At 33.3% G+C, this 14,559-nt stretch overlaps 1 protein-coding gene across 2 annotated transcripts; it reads right to left on the bottom strand.

Moving 5' to 3' along the window:
- Positions 1-841: 841 nt before the first annotated feature.
- Positions 842-14,433, bottom strand: LOC130629407 (EF-hand calcium-binding domain-containing protein 7-like). Of its 2 annotated transcripts, none has more exons than XM_057442587.1 (13): positions 14,181-14,433; positions 7,781-7,846; positions 7,023-7,168; positions 6,580-6,666; positions 6,139-6,471; positions 5,817-5,952; positions 4,989-5,092; positions 4,617-4,768; positions 3,596-3,729; positions 3,028-3,179; positions 2,255-2,464; positions 1,808-1,915; positions 842-1,537 (listed from the first exon to the last, which is right to left on the bottom strand). In XM_057442587.1, the coding sequence occupies exons 1-13, from the start codon at positions 14,344-14,346 to the stop codon at positions 1,463-1,465; spliced, it is 1,869 nt and encodes a 622-aa protein (XP_057298570.1). In that variant the 5' UTR covers positions 14,347-14,433; the 3' UTR covers positions 842-1,462. The 2 variants fall into 2 exon arrangements, with proteins under 2 accessions (XP_057298570.1, XP_057298571.1); XM_057442588.1 differs by lacking the exon at positions 14,181-14,433 and adding an exon at positions 12,252-13,262.
- Between the last annotated feature and the right edge of the window lie 126 nt (positions 14,434-14,559).

The following is a 14,559-nucleotide window of genomic DNA, read 5'->3' as shown; positions in this document are numbered from 1 at the left end:
CTGGTTTTCATTATCGGATTTTTTTGCTTTTAATCCGTTTTTTATGAAAGTATTCCTAATATGTATGGAACTAATATGTATGGAAAAAATTATTTATCCGATGAAGTTTTTTATCTGGTTTTTATATATTCTCGCGATTAATTGAGTTTAACCACATCCAACATTTAGCTGATAATACTTATAAGCCAATAAAATTGTGGGTTCGTCCAATTATTCGTCAATTTTGTCCCCCTCTATAGCTTTATGGCAAAAAAAGTGCATAGCGAGCCTATAGACTCCCTGAAAAATAAGCAAATTTTGCGACAACACAAAAAGTTTACCGACAAAATCCTTTGTTACGTGTCAGGGCGCGTAAAGCTTTTCCGAATCTATAATCTATTTGCGAACATTTTGTGATAAACACTATTTTAACTCTTTCTAGTGATATGACACAAGCGTTATCATTCCTCGAAACAGACTTTTGACAGAGCGGTAAAATTTAGGGAGAGTGTACACGGAGTTCAAACAATACATACCTTATATAATGTGCACCCTTGTTCTCAGGGCTTTGATAAACGCATACTGGACCTCAGAGCTACATATTTGAGATAAACTTGAAAGTACTTTCGAGGATTTATCTCAAAGAGCTCTGGGGACGAGAATGAGATAAACGAATTGTTATGCATCTTAGGTTCATTGGAAAAACAAGTCTTCGATATGACCGAGAAGAAGATAGAATATAAGAGTGGTGGAAGGGGGTCGAAATATGTAAAGGGTTTTAGCGCATGGCTATAGTGAATTCATATTAAAATGCGACATGGCGGCTCGCTGGGAATGTTACGAACCAAAAAAAACTATATACTTCGTGTTGCTTCAAAAAACTGAGTAATATTTCAGAAATAATTAAATAAATAAAAAATTAGAATAACGTACATGTACACAGTGCTAGCACTTCATATAATACCCCATCAAAATACGAAGTAGGAAGAATTGAAACAAGAATCTCGCTGAAAAATTAAAGTGACATCATCAGCGCTATGGTAAAACGTCGAGTTACGGAGAGATTAATAAATGAAGTAACGGGTATTCCTAAAACACATAGACTGGAGTAAACCTATTTAATATGTTTACGATGAGACATGCATACATTCAGCCAATATATGCAGTTTCGTATATGCCCTACACTAAGAAATAGGCATATATAACATCGTATCGCATGCACACTTTATGTATCAATGTCGCATCATGTTTGTTCACTACAATATGTGAGAGGAACACATTGACGTTCTTACACTAATAACTTGCATTGAGCGTCAGGCTAATAAACTTATACTTTATATATTTCATAACCAGTGCGAAAAATTGGTTCAAAAATAGTGTTACAACGGAGCAGAATTTTTAAAACAATCTACATTTAGGCGGAGACTTCATGAAGTTACAACTTCGTACATAATGACAGATATATTCATCCAGCACGTTCGGATTATCGTATTACACTTTCTTGGTACTTCAGTGACATCGCTTCATTTTTTCGTTCTGGCGTGAGATGATGTATAATCTAAAAACAAAAAATAATATACTACATCATGGGTAGAACAGCATCATGGGTAGAACAGCATCATGGGTAGAACAGCATCATGGGTAGAACAGCATCATGGGTAGAACAGCATCATGGATAGGTTTCCACTTAGATAGATTTAAAGCTTCATAGAGCAGTAAGCGTGCAACTTACATCGGAAAATGAGATGGCACAACAAACGTCGGTGAAACTTCGAAAATACGATTTTTTACACATGTAATTTCATGAAACATTTCGTAGTAAGCTTACCGTCATGCTTTTGGGATCAATATCTTCAACATTTTCCAAACTTCCCTGATTACTTATTAAATTCTCACTTCCTTTGCAATCCACTTGTATACCAACAATGCTGTGAGACTGAAAGAAAATTAAAATATTACAAAAAATTGAGACAAAGTTACAAAACCACAGCAAAACAAAACAACAACAAAATGGATACTAATAATAACATTAACAATCTAAATTTTATTTTACGCCATCAAACGAATAATTGATAATTATTAGGATACCAGGTTGTCAATAAAACTACAAAAAAGCACCAGTTTGTAAGACCATAGCCAGTTGTCAATTAAATTTTAAGGAGTTACATTTTGATCAGCGAGTTTTAACACTTCACTATCAAATTTTGAAACGTATCTGGCTATTAATCTAACTTTTGAAATGCACCTAGTTGTCAACCAAACTATAAAAACATACCTGGTTGTCAACAGCCACAGAAATACGATTTTCAAATTGCGCAATGTGCAACAATAAATCTCTCTTGCTTCTTATCTGCGTCACAGTTGAGACAGCTTTTATTGATTCCATCAAAGCATTTTGCAATGGTGCACCACCGTCACTAACGCCAAGTAAAGTGATATCATTTTTTCCACGCTTTGTGTATACTTCCACTTGAAACGGGCAAGCCTAAAAACCGGTTGGGAAATAATATTTGTATAGTTTAATTAAAAGGTTTTGCCAAGAGGTGTGGTGATTAGATACATAAGGACTTGTATGAAATACATTACATCGTATTTCATACAAGTCCTAGTGATTAGTTTCTGTGCATGCGCACTAAGAAACGTTTTGAAAGTACAGGTTAACTTTCAAGCAGAAGGATAAGTTTTTAACAACCAATGAAAATTCAAAAAACGCTACCATTTTTTAATGCTATAGAAATTGAGAATATTGAGTGTCTTGTTAATGTCAATTTTTCTACCATAACCCGTGTGTTAAAAGTAAACTTCAAGTGTAATCCATATTTTAGTTAGTGGCCAATTCCCAGCATGTCCCGTTTACGGTAACTGTAACTCGTTAAATGTGAGCGTAATGCCTAACTCTAACTCTGTTAATGGTGATTTCCTAGTGTAACTCCTTACTTCGGTACAAAAATTTCCGACCGTTTGTTTATGAATATGTCCTAGTCTAACCAGTACTTGTGTTAAAGGAACTTTCAAAGCCAAATAAGTTGTAGAATTTGTAATCCATACCTTTGTCAACTGCAATTTTCTAGTGTAACCCATACTTTCGATAGTAATCCACAGTTCGTCTTGGCCCCCGTCTGGATCACGTGCTTCCATAAGATTCAAATTCATAAATCCATTTGGTGTGATCTCAAACTGTGGAGTAACTTCAATTGTTTCTATAAAACAAAGGAACTGTTAAAGGGTATGTTTACATTGGCTACAATAACTTACTGAAAAAAACAAAGAAAGCACATTGTTAATAACTGGTCTTAAAATCTGTTGTTATGTGCAGGATATCCTACGAGATTGATTCAAGCAACTTTTCTATTTCAGTATAATGCCTTACAATTTTTACATCGTTTTAAACTTATTTTGTAGTGGAGAACAGACACCTTTTTTTGGCTATGCAATGTTTCTTCATCCAGAAATTATTTTAAATTCACACACAGATACAAATAAAAACATGAACAGTAAAAATATACAGATACTGAAAATTAGTTGTGATTGATATCAAAATATTTCTTTTATTCGTTAACACAACAAATACAACAGAAGCAGATCCTATATAACAAAACCAACTGAGATACACTACCTTTGACAACATCCCAAGCTTCATCATCGCAACCTTCTCCGCTCGCCCTCATTTGAAATTCATTAAATTCTTCTTGGCTTAAGTATCCATTTCCATCAAGATCACAACGATAAAAAATTTCCATCAACGTATCCCTAAATGACAAAAAGTTAAATGACATAAGGAGACAAAGTTCTATGCTCCTCGCTTTGAGTTGTGTATATCTTCTGGGTGATCTGTACTTTTGGTTATTACAATGAGCACCTGAATTAACACAAAATCATCAAATACCATGGGGCAAAACAAAAGCCCCCTATTTTTAAAACACACTCCCCCCTATTATTAGTAACCCCTCCTCCTATTTTTAAAGAGTACCTCGCCCCCACCACTCCCCTCCTTCACCCCTATTATTTCGAGGTCAAGCCCTTGTAAGGGATATAAAACGAAAACACACTATTACTTTAAACTCATATTCAAAGACATAAGAAAGAGCTTTTAAAAATATACGGAACATACAAAAACCAATGTTAAATAGTTACAACAAATTGATAGTAAGAAAATGTTCTAGTAAATTAAATTGCACTCTTGCTAATTCCATTTGTCTACTTTGTCTGCCTTGTATAACCACCAGATGTGACTAATTATTTTTTCAACAAATCAATTAATATTGCTTCATATAACCAATTCATATCATCAACTTATGTTTTTATTCCAAAAGTACAGACTTGAGAGCTAGTTAGCCAGTTCATTGGTTAACATGTTAGGTAAAATATCAAATTCAGACTTCTTGACTGCTTTAAACACTTTTAACTGGTGACTAAGAGTAAAATTGACTTGCTAAAAATATTTATCAAATAATATCTAAGCAGGTAAAGCAAAATCGGTTATTTTCTTATTTTGTTACCCCACTAAAAACAATGTGACGCCGGCTGTGGTCCGAAATGGCAGGCTACCGAGACTATTCTTATTCTTCTGATTATGTTATTTGATAAATTATTTATCCTAAGGGAATTGTTTATAACCAAGATGAAATTGTAATTACCTGCATGGTTTTGTCAGCTTCGCATCTTCACCACGTCCTTTCACTAAACTAACTTGTCCACTGTCTGATTCTTCTGCGTAAAGTTTATTTCCAGATGAGAATGACAACAAGTTGTATACTCCAATGTTGACATCGGCTTGGAGGCAATATTTCTGTGAAGACATAAAATGAATCAAAAGTTTCATGCATGTCAGACTGATCACATAACAAGTGTTTACGCTGTTTTGATCTGACGACTTCTCAATGAAAAAATATATAACGAGTGGAAGGAAAAAAGGGAGGAAAGCCTAAGAAGTGTTTAGTGACATAAAAATGATTTGGCGTAAACGTTGAAATGACTTACTGCAAAAGAGGTGAAAAAAAGGAACTTACTCCATTGATTAATGAATTGGTGAAGGCAACAAGTTTGTTCCCGTGTGATTCATCCACAAGGAAAAGCATCATATCACTGTCCAAAATCTCATCATTGAACTTACCTATGGCGATATTGAATTTCAAAAATGTTACTTATACTGAATCAAAAATTGGTGTATACGAAAAATTTTAGACGGATCAATTTAAAATAAACACTACATCACAAAGAGCAAGCGTCGGATTTATTATTATTTCAGCACAATTATTTAACAAGGCACACGACTCTCTATCCAGAAAAGCATAAAAGTATGTCTTCATATATTAAATATTAGATTTTAAAAAAATAGCATGCAATAGAATTAAATGAAATTGGAATTGCCAGTCTGACTGCTGCTAATATAAATGCCTAGTATTTATAAAAAGTCCCAATTCAAACATTTTTCTGGTAAAAATATATTTGACAACGTTATTGGGATCAGTATATGACCATATTGATGTGTTGTCGTATAACTGTGTATTTATCGTCTCTACGATCAGAAATTATGTTATAACGCCTTAAAGTTCATGAAACAGTTCCTACTTTGTCGATAAAAAGTAAAAAGGTCAATTTCTTCTAAACTAATTCAGATTAATGCTACAAAGCATGATACTCTGTGTCTGTTCATTATTACATATCGCCTTAGCAAATCCTTAATAAAAACCTGGGAACCAAATTACAACTGATAATATTATCATACAGCAATTTCACATGGATTAAATTGGTCATTTCGAAATTTAAAAAAAGGTAATCATTGCCCAAAAATGTGCTAAACTTTGAGAAGTAAAGATTTTTTAAAACAACATTACCATATTTGGGAGGAGCGGGTTTAATGGTAATCCACACAGTTGTCGGTTGAGTGATTTTCATTTGATAGTGGTGACTTTCTATCTTGCCATTGTCTTCTTTGTAAAAACATCCTTTTGTGGAATGAAACTGCCATCTCTATAAAGAACAAACAATTTGAACCTCTTGCTATACAATGGATATAAAATCATATTTCTGAAAACAACAAATACAATATTTAGCTTTATTTGTGATAAATGCTGGTAAAAGTCCAAACATTTTTAGGTATATTAAGGCTAAACACATTCATTAAGTGGTATACAAAATAACAAAAGAGCAACATACATTGAGATCTTGAGGTTCATGTTTTAATTTCTGAGCAACATTTCTCTTTATTTCATCCTTAGCTTCATCATTCTTTTTTTGTTCTTTTGCTGAAAGTTTTGATGTTATGGATGATCGAGATGTTTTCTTTTCACTCCCTCTTTCATCCTGCATCACGCTACTTCTTTTTTCTTCCTTAACATTAGATAAATTTCGATGTGGTTTCCCCCTCTGCGGAGGAACAACATCATTTAAGCTTGCCTTTTTACCAAAGCTTTGTTTTTGATCGGGTTTTACATCAGTAGCATAAAACTGGCGACATTGTTTTGATGTAGCATCCATCATGTCACAGAACTGCAGCAAATAAAACAACTTATATTTAGAGAGATGACTGATTTTTTTTTAGTTACAGCTAAGGAGCTATATGTAATAATTTTTGTGTTAAAAATAAAATTTTATTACTTCTTCATAATCTAACTTTCCATCACCATTAAAATCGGCATCTTCAATCATCATTTTAACTTCTGACTTCGTCATTCTTTCACCACGCTAGATGGAAACTCATGTGAGATAAAATTGTGTTATTTAGTGTGAACATAGGAATAAACATGAAAAAAAGTAAATAAGATGACACAGAAAAGCTATAACACTGTTTAAGTACACACAAATATTCATGTTCTGTGAAATATGGAATTAATCATATGTTTGCGTAGTGTAAATACTGGTGTAAACTCGTTTTTTTTATTAGTGCTTCTTCCAAAGGAAACAAAAGCAAACAAAATTGTTAGTGTTTTTATCCTTCCTTTCAACAATAAAAACATTACTAATATGTTTCAAACTGGCATACCACTCACAAGCAGTATGTTATTGTATTTTTAGAAATGTAAAAGGTAAGAAGTTACTACCTTGGTTAGCACTTGGAATAACTCGTCATGTGTAATATAGCCATCTCCATTACGATCTATCTTTTGAAAAGCTTTTAAGAGATCCTTCTTTGTTGGCTTTTTCTCTTGCTTCACAATTGAGCAAAACTGATTGAAATCATACGAATCTAAAAAAAAAAAAAAAAAAGATTATGAAAAGGAAGAGAGGCATTTAATAACAAAATAATACCACTAAAAATTTCATCTATAGGTCATAAATGCTATCTGGAGCAACAAACTATTACATTTTTTCCTAATAAAAAAGGACATAATAATCATTTGTTATTTGAAATTGTTATGTTAGATGCTTGTCAAAACAGTGTGGAAAACCACAAAGCTTTGTTCCTCAGACAAATTTGCACATCATCATCATTCTCGGCTTAACGTCCGTTTTCCATGCTAGCATGGGTTGGACGGGGTATATTAATGACCCTCTTCCAATCTGATCTAGACTCTGTTAGATCTAAACTCAACTTTATCTGTATCAAGTCTGTCCTTATAAAACCTCCTGACAAGTCTTTCTCGGTCTGCCTCTGGGCTTTTCCCCAGGAACTATCAAGTCTCTACACTTTCTTATCCAATTATCCTCCTCCATTCTTTCCAAATCCAATTCAATCTTCTTATCTCAATCACATCTTTAATTCTACGGATACTTAGCCTGCTTCTTAGCTCATCTGAACTCTTACTGTCTTTCAGACTGGCATTACACACGTTAAGAAATATGGAATTAAATGACTTACCAATACTTGGACCCCAATACTTTTCTAATGTCTTTTTAGAAGGATTGTATCCTGCATGCTGAAGCACTAAGATAAATAAATTATAAAAATAAACAAACTGTCGTGAGGCAAAAAGACAGCACTGAATTTTTGTATTTTTCAGTTATCCTATTACATTGACTTGCATTATAATGGTAACAATGGAAAGGTTAATGTATGCCACAGTTCATTATATCCACATCAGATTGTTACTTGATGTGGTAAAACTCACATGTATGTAAGTTATGTTTAGGCAGTATGATAGAGTGTTTCATTTAACCTTGATAATTTCTGTTGATGTTAAGCATGGCTTTAAACACTTCAGATGTTATTAAGATGTTTTTACCATAGCTATACAATGTGAATTTCATACAAAACTCATGTTTATTTCACGTTAACTTGCTACCAACCAGCCACCTTAAGGACCCACTCACAAAACCAACTGATCAATGGCAAGTTGGGTATGACTGTGACTGCTTATAGCTAACAAAACAGTCAGGGATAAAACTGTTTATGATTCCCATCTTCATATGGCCGCCTAGAATATTGGGGCCTGAATTGCAACTTATTGTACTATAGTAGCCATTTTTAATCAAATTCTCGATCAATTACACAATGAAATGTTTTTTTTCTTATTGATCAGAACTTTTGGTCAAGCAGACTTCACATTAGATTTAGTATCACAGTCACCAGACTGAACCCAGTGGCGTATCCAGAGGGTTTTAGACGCCGGTATACTGGTTTGGGCACTCAAACTAATTTTAAATAAAAGAAAATAATTAAAGAGATCTAACTCTCACCAGCAACAAGGTCAATGGCATTCTTATACATGTATCAATCAATTTTATTCTGTAGATAGACTAGAAATTGTAAACATGTAAGAGGAAGAAATGCAAACTGTTTTGTAGCTAAATATTAAAAAAGGCACCCCTGAACTATACATTAGTAAAATCAAATCTACAAATTTACAAAAACTGTTTTAGCATTGCAATTTTTATAGATTCAGGACGAATAAATAGGGTAAAAATTGAGTTTGAAATAATAAATGTTTTGTTTCAGTTACAACATTTTCGTTCCAATTGAGAGAACGTTGAAAGAAAAATCAACATTAAAAAAGAATTGAGTCCAATTTTAGGCTCTTTTTAGCCAATTTTCAAGGTTCGAACTGAGAAGAAAAAAAAGTTAGACAATTTGAGCTGAATTTAAATTAGTTTTAACGGATTATTAAAGGAAATGATATTGTCCGGTGCAAACAGACAATCATTAAACTTCCAAGATGATCAAGCTGGCACAGAATTTGTAGATCATCCCTTAGTGATATAAACAAGATGTTTTTTTCAACACTAATTTTATTGATATGGTTAACCTACCTTGAGGAACAGAGAATATCCATATGTCACAGATGTTCATATTTAACATGGCTAGCCTCACAAATATCGAGGGATATACCCTGTCTATTATTTCCAGGAGGGGCCATGGCTTAGATGGAGAGTCCTAGAGTATTTAACGCTCATTTTGAGCGACGCAGACCCAATTAGGGCCCGCGCTCTACTAGACAACTCCCGGCAACATCCAACGGCCCACACAGTGTGCCATCTTCCCAATTTCCCTCACATGGCTTGGGTTAACCCGGGGCTATGGTAACATTCACTCGCCCATGTTGAATCGCCGTCAAGAGGAATTGAACCCCGGTCTCCCGCACAGAGTACGAGAGCTATAACCACTAATCTACGGCGCCATAAAACTCACAACCAGGGAATGGGTACACATTCAATTACAAATCATAAATTCAATGCATAAGCTGGGCCAACGAATGGCAACAACAAGTTACGTGTAGAGTGATCTATTTATTCATCAGTATAAGGCATTGATAGATCAAAAACTTGAGTACTTTAAACTAAGTTTATAAGCTTTAAAATATGGAACACGTATTCATATTCTGATGATACGGTGTCTGCTAAGAATATGGAAAACCTGTTGTATAGACAATAACACGATAGTCTCTAAATTCTAGGGAATTGGCATATTATTTGCTGTGACAAAGGGCTTGCAAAGACCAAACTTAACATAAGAAAACCTTATTTTCATAGTTATTTTGCCAGTATTATGTACAAAAATATGCCAAAAATATTTTAGATTGAGGAATTTTCTTGTCTAACATGTGGAAGAAGTGCTCTGTGAGATAGCTGCAGACCAGGTTTGGACTGTAATACACATGTACCTTTGTGTCAACTATTTTAATAATGGTAGCTAGCGGTCCTAGCACTCTTAGATACAGTACCACTTGAATGTAACTTTACATGTACGCAAGTTAAGGTTGTGTTTTTGTAAAATCATGTTTACACAAAAGTAATTGCTACCTGCTTACGATACCCGTTTCGATAACTTGCGCATTGCTACATGTTTAAATTTCGGTACATGCGGTTGAAAATCTATAATTATTTTGCTGTCTTATAAACATTTTACTCTGCATGAGAAAATTAAACACGAAGGCCATTAAATTAAAGTAACACTATTGCAAAAAAACACAAGCTTTTTTAAAAAAAATGCATATCCAATCGTCTTAATATTTAAAAAAACTAATGCTGCGATAAACTTTTAGTAATATTTCTTTTTCATTGAAGCATAATTTTTAACATGCAAAACTTTTAAAAGTTCTTCTTACAAAAAGCAACGTTTAACAACACACACAGAAAAACCCTATGTTCAGGACTTTTCCTTTCACGATAAGATTTCGAAAACAAATCAAATTTTAATGCCGAAAAAAGAAAAAATCTAAAAAACTAACTTTTGACGTTCTTAATAGAACAAAACACAAGCATTTCTATCCCCACTTTCCGTTCTTCAACTTTTAAAATGCAATCTAAAAAACCTTTTCTATCGGCGTTTTTTGTTCTTAAATTTTTAAAATTCGATCTAACAAAGCTTTTTTATCGCCATTCTTTGTTCTTAAATTTTTAAAATGCAATCAAAAAAAGGATTTTTATCGCCATTCTACGTGCTTAGGTCGAACATCTGAACATTAAAACAATGTTTTCATATCATTTGCTTCCATTTCCCGGAGGCTAATTGTAATTTTTAAGAAAATTGTTTGCATGATTTTTAGGAGTTACGCATACTTTATGTGCAAAATATAACATTTAGCTCTGTTATCATCATCATCATCATTCTCGGGTTAACGTCCGTTTTCCGTGCTAGCATGGGTTGAATGGGGTATATTAATGACCCTCTTCCAATCTGATCTAGACTCGATATTTGTGAGGCTAGCTAGCCATGCAAAACATGTGTTTCATTCGGCGTGTGCAACTATATGGAGTACGGCTCCGTATAGGCAAGCGTATACGGAGTATAACTTCATATAGCGACATGTTTACTCCCTATAGACAGAAATATTTAAATATCTCAAAGCCGCAAGCGGCGCAGACAGCTTTGAGAGTATAATGCAGAGACTGGTTTGGCTAGAAATTAGCGAATGCAGCATTTAGTGGCGCCGTAGATTAGTGGTTATAGCTCTCGTACTCTGTGCGGGAGACCGGGGTTCGATTCCTCTTGACGGCGATTCAACATGGGCGAGTGAATGTTACCATAGCCCCGGGTTAACCCAAGCCATGTGAGGCAAATTGGGAAGATGGCACACTGTGTGGGCCGTTGGATGTTGCCGGGAGTTGTCTAGTAGAGCGCGAGCTCTAATTGGGTCTGCGTAGCTCAAAATGAGCATTAAATACTCTAGGACTCTCCATCTACGCCATGGCCCCTCCTGGAAATAATAGACAGGGTATATCCCTCGATATTTGTGAGGCTAGCCATGTAAAATATGCACATCTATCTAGCGTTGAAGTCTAAACTAAGCATTCTTATTAAAAATTTAATCTGAGCTATTCTAGTTTAGGAAATTGTGCCTAAAACAAGCAAATAATTTGTGTAAGAAGAAAAACATCTAAAATATGCGACAAGCATGCAGAGTACCAATTACCGTGGATAACAGTTCCATCTAATAAAAGTTCGAGTTAACCAGTGTTTGAGTTACTGGCAGTCCAACTGTATGATGTAGTTTACTATTTGCATTTTGTATGAAGTTTATTTTTATGGCTTCCATTATATTCATTTTAAGCTTTATAACTTTGTTTTGTATGTTTCTATATGCAATAAAACTAACCATACAATCAATGACTTTTTCTTATGTTACTTTAAAATTGTGTACTTTTATACCAGCCATTGTAAACCTTAACTCATTAACAATACATCGAATTCTGTTCCTAGCAAACATTTCACACTCTGCATACTTAGCATGGCACACTCTGTATACTAAGCCTGTCGCACTCCGTGTAGCATACTTCGTATATTAAGCATGTCATACTCCGTATACTAAGCATGTCACGTTCTGTATACTACATCTCACATTCCATATACTAAGCCTGTCACACTCAGTATAGTAATCATGTATATAGCATACTTCGTATATGAAGCATGTCACAGTCCGTATGGCATACTCCGTATAGAATACTCTGTATGACATAGTCCGTATAGGATATTCCGTATGGCATACTCCTTATAGCAAATTCTGCATACTCCCCATAGCGAATTCTGCATAACATACTCTCGGTATCTCATAATCTGTATTCCATAATCCTTTTATTGCAATCAAACTAATGTTCCCACACTCCGTATAACTACAATATACCTGGTATGTTTAAATAAATTCCTTTACGATGGATAAAAAGTAGGAAAATGACGTGCTTGTCTTTTTGACTTGTTCTTTATGGTGATTTTTTTTTTATTTTTTTTCGGAAATAGTTTTAAACAGTCATATATTGCAATATTTCCACTTTAAGAACATTCGTTGGCAGACTCCGTATAGCTAAACCAAACTCTGTATAGCAGCTATACAGAGTATTACTCCGTATAGAAACCACACTCTGTATGTCACATATGCACATCTTTCCGTCTATCTATCTATATTATTATAATTGATATCTATTGGCTATATACTTTAAATTAGCTCAGCCCCAAAATTAGATATATTATATTGACTTAGGGGTCATCTACAAAATTCGTAGCAATTCGTATCAAAAAAAATCGTATATGCTATACGAATTTTCTTTTGCCATACAGTAATTAAATTCGTATGAAATTTTTCTAAATTCGTATAAAATTCGTATGAGTTTTTAATTAAATTCGTATGAGTTTTAAATTAAATTCGTATGAGTTTTAAATTAAATTCGTATGAGTTTTAAATTAAATTCGTATGAGTTTTAAATTAAATTCGTATGAGTTTTAAATTAAATTCGTATGAGTTTTAAATTAAATTCGTATGAGTTAAATTCGTACGAGTTTAACAAAAAATTCGTATGAGATTTTAATTAGATGCGTATGGTTTTAAAAAAAAGAAAATCGTTTGACATTGTATTAAATTCGTATATGAGTTTCAAAATAAAATATTTTTTAGATCGCATTTTAAAAGTTTAAAAACGAAAAACGGCGATAGAAATGTTTTTTAGATCGCATTTTAAAAAGTTTAAAAACGAAAAACGGCGATAGAAATGTTTTTTTAGATCGCATTTTAAAAAGTTTAAAAACGAAAAACGGGGATAGAAATGTTTTTTTAGATTGCATGTTAAAAGTTTAAAAACGAAAAACGGCGATAGAAATGTTTTTTTAGATCGCATGTTAAAAGTTGAAAAACGGCGATAGAAATGTTTTTTTAGATCGCATGTTAAAAGTTGAAAAACGGCGATAGAAATGTTTTTTAGATCGCATTTTAAAAGTTGAAAAACGAAAAACGGCGATAGAAATGTTTTTTTAGATCGCATGTTAAAAGTTGAAAAACGAAAAACGGCGATAGAAATGTTTTTTTAGATCGCATTTTAAAAGTATAAAAACGAAAAACGGCGATAGAAATGTTTTTTTAGATAGCATTCTAAAAGTTTAAAAACGAAAAACGGCGATAGAAATGTTTTTTTAGATCGCATTTTAAAAGTTTAAAAACGAAAAGCGGCGATAGAAATGTTTTTTTAGATCGCATTTTAAAAGTTTAAAAACAAAAAACGGCGATAGAAATGTTTTTTTAGATCGCATTTTAAAAGTTTAAAAACGAAATATAATTCGTATAAAAGAGAATATAATGCGAATGACAATTCGTATGAAAATCGTATAAAAGAGAATATAATTCGTATGACAATTCGTATGAAAATCGTATAAAAGAGAATATAATTCGTATGACAATTCGTATGAAAATCGTATAAAATTCGTATTAGATTTTTTAAAAATCGTATAACTATTTAACACTATACGAATTGTATACGATTTTTATACGAATTAAAAGCAATTAAATTCGTATATATTCGTATAAAATATCATACGAAATTTGTAGACGACCCCTTACGCAAAATTAGTTCCTCTGGAGACGATATTTCTTCTTCTAAATTCTGCATAACTGATAAATAAATTCCTTCGCATTCTTCGAGATAAGCATCATCATCTTTTTCGTTTCTTCTTACTGATGATTTCCTGTTGACGTTGATAGAATGCTTGCTTGAATGTCGGGACATTGCTTCAAGCTATAAACGAACGTAGGTTTCGCTGCGCTTCTAACAAGAATTTGCAGCCTCAATCTGTCTAGCAACACTTTTAATTTAATAACACGCGATTCATGTATAGACAAACAAAATGAAAGATGGCAAATTATACCCCTCGGGACGGTTGGGTTTATTCAATAGGTATCGCATTTTCCGTTTGATGGCCGAGCGCGAGCTAACAATTTT

The sequence above is a fragment of the Hydractinia symbiolongicarpus genome, chromosome 2 (assembly GCF_029227915.1).
Source record: "Hydractinia symbiolongicarpus strain clone_291-10 chromosome 2, HSymV2.1, whole genome shotgun sequence".
Classification (NCBI taxonomy): Eukaryota; Metazoa; Cnidaria; class Hydrozoa; order Anthoathecata; family Hydractiniidae; genus Hydractinia; species Hydractinia symbiolongicarpus.
Note: the sequence above shows the minus strand (reverse complement) of the source record. Positions and strands in the feature narration are given on the sequence as shown.

Coding starts and splice junctions, on each gene's coding strand:
- LOC130629407 (XM_057442587.1), bottom strand. CDS start 14,346: ATGTCCCGACATTCAAGCAAGCATTCTATCAACGTCAACAGGAAATCA. Junction 5,093..5,816: donor ACCCGCTCCTCCCAAATATG/GTAATGTTGTTT, acceptor ATATCGCCATAG/GTAAGTTCAATGATGAGATT. Junction 4,769..4,988: donor CCAATTCATTAATCAATGGA/GTAAGTTCCTTT, acceptor ATGTCTTCACAG/AAATATTGCCTCCAAGCCGA.